Source organism: Nanorana parkeri, unplaced genomic scaffold, assembly GCF_000935625.1.
Source record: "Nanorana parkeri isolate BGI_ZX_2015 unplaced genomic scaffold, ASM93562v1 scaffold2319, whole genome shotgun sequence".
Taxonomy (NCBI): Eukaryota; Metazoa; Chordata; class Amphibia; order Anura; family Dicroglossidae; genus Nanorana; species Nanorana parkeri.
Genome location: NW_017308587.1, coordinates 1 through 1,092, shown reverse-complemented (window position 1 = coordinate 1,092; position 1,092 = coordinate 1). Strand labels below are relative to the sequence as shown.

The 1,092-nt window shown below is 52.2% G+C and overlaps 1 protein-coding gene across 1 annotated transcript in view; it reads right to left on the bottom strand.

Moving 5' to 3' along the window:
- Positions 1-588, bottom strand: part of LOC108801362 (zinc finger protein 2-like) — a 16,679-nt gene extending 16,091 nt beyond the window's left edge. The window contains exon 1 of the mRNA XM_018573290.1: positions 526-588. Within this exon, the coding sequence (XP_018428792.1) occupies positions 526-588 (63 nt within the window). The remainder of the gene's footprint in view (positions 1-525) is intronic.
- Positions 589-1,092: the final 504 nt, after the last annotated feature.

Here is a 1,092-nt window from a genome sequence, read left to right as displayed (position 1 = left end):
CCCCCCCTTAGGGCTTAAGGATCAGTATAAAGCAGGGGTAGGAAACCTCAGCTCTCCAGCGGTGGTGAAGCTACAAATGCCTCTGCTTCTAGGAATCATGCCTGGGGCTGTCAAGAGTCCTGCAATGCCTCATGGGACTTGTAGTCCCACAGCTGGCATGCCGAGGTTGCCTACCCCTGGTATGCATGGACTGAGCAGGATTTGTCAGCAGCTGGTTAATATAACGCATGGTTGTATCCTGAGCGGTCCATGTACACTGCTCCCCATTCCTTAACCCCTGATGAAGGGGCGGGGTTCTGGCACACGAAACGCGTTGGTTTTTGTGATGCGGCGCTCCAGCCTTGGTTCTGTTCATAGTGGTGAACACAGCACAGTAACCCCAGCAACAGCATAACAGGCACTCCCCGCATACCCGCAGCCAATTCCGGGGACAAGCAACAGGTTCACTTTAATGAGGAACCCCCCTCCGCATACACCCCGCTTTCCACTGCTGATCTCCTGCAGCCTCTTCCTGTCTACACGCACTCCAGTGATGGCTGCCGGGCATTTCTCAGGGTCGGCTTCCTGATGGTGGGAGCAGGGGACCATGCTCGTGTAATGTGTGTCGGAAAGGGCCACTTGTAGTCTCTATCTGTGTGACAACACAGGAGCACAACTGGGAGAGGGGCAGAGCGTTGTCACCCCATGGCAGGAAGTGCCTGAACACAGACTATTGCTGCACAATCACCAGGGATTCGTTTATCTGAAAGCTGCAGATTTCAATGTAGAAAGTAACATCGGCATGTTGGAGATTAAATGATGACATTTTAGCCATTTCATTTGTATCAACTTTATTTATTACAGGCATTTACATAGTGCCCATTCACATCAGGCCCCGCCCCCAAGGAGCTTGCAATCAGTGAGACAGTATGCTTTATTCATCGGCCTATTACAGACAAGTCACATGGTTCATGTTGTATGTTCTATGATTCTAGACAAGGGGGCGCCCTCCGTCTTAGCGTCCCAATCCGCTATGGACATCGAGGAGAGCAGCAGTGGGCGGTCTTTATTGCTGGAGGGGGGCGGAGACAAGACCAGTCACCCTGCACAAGA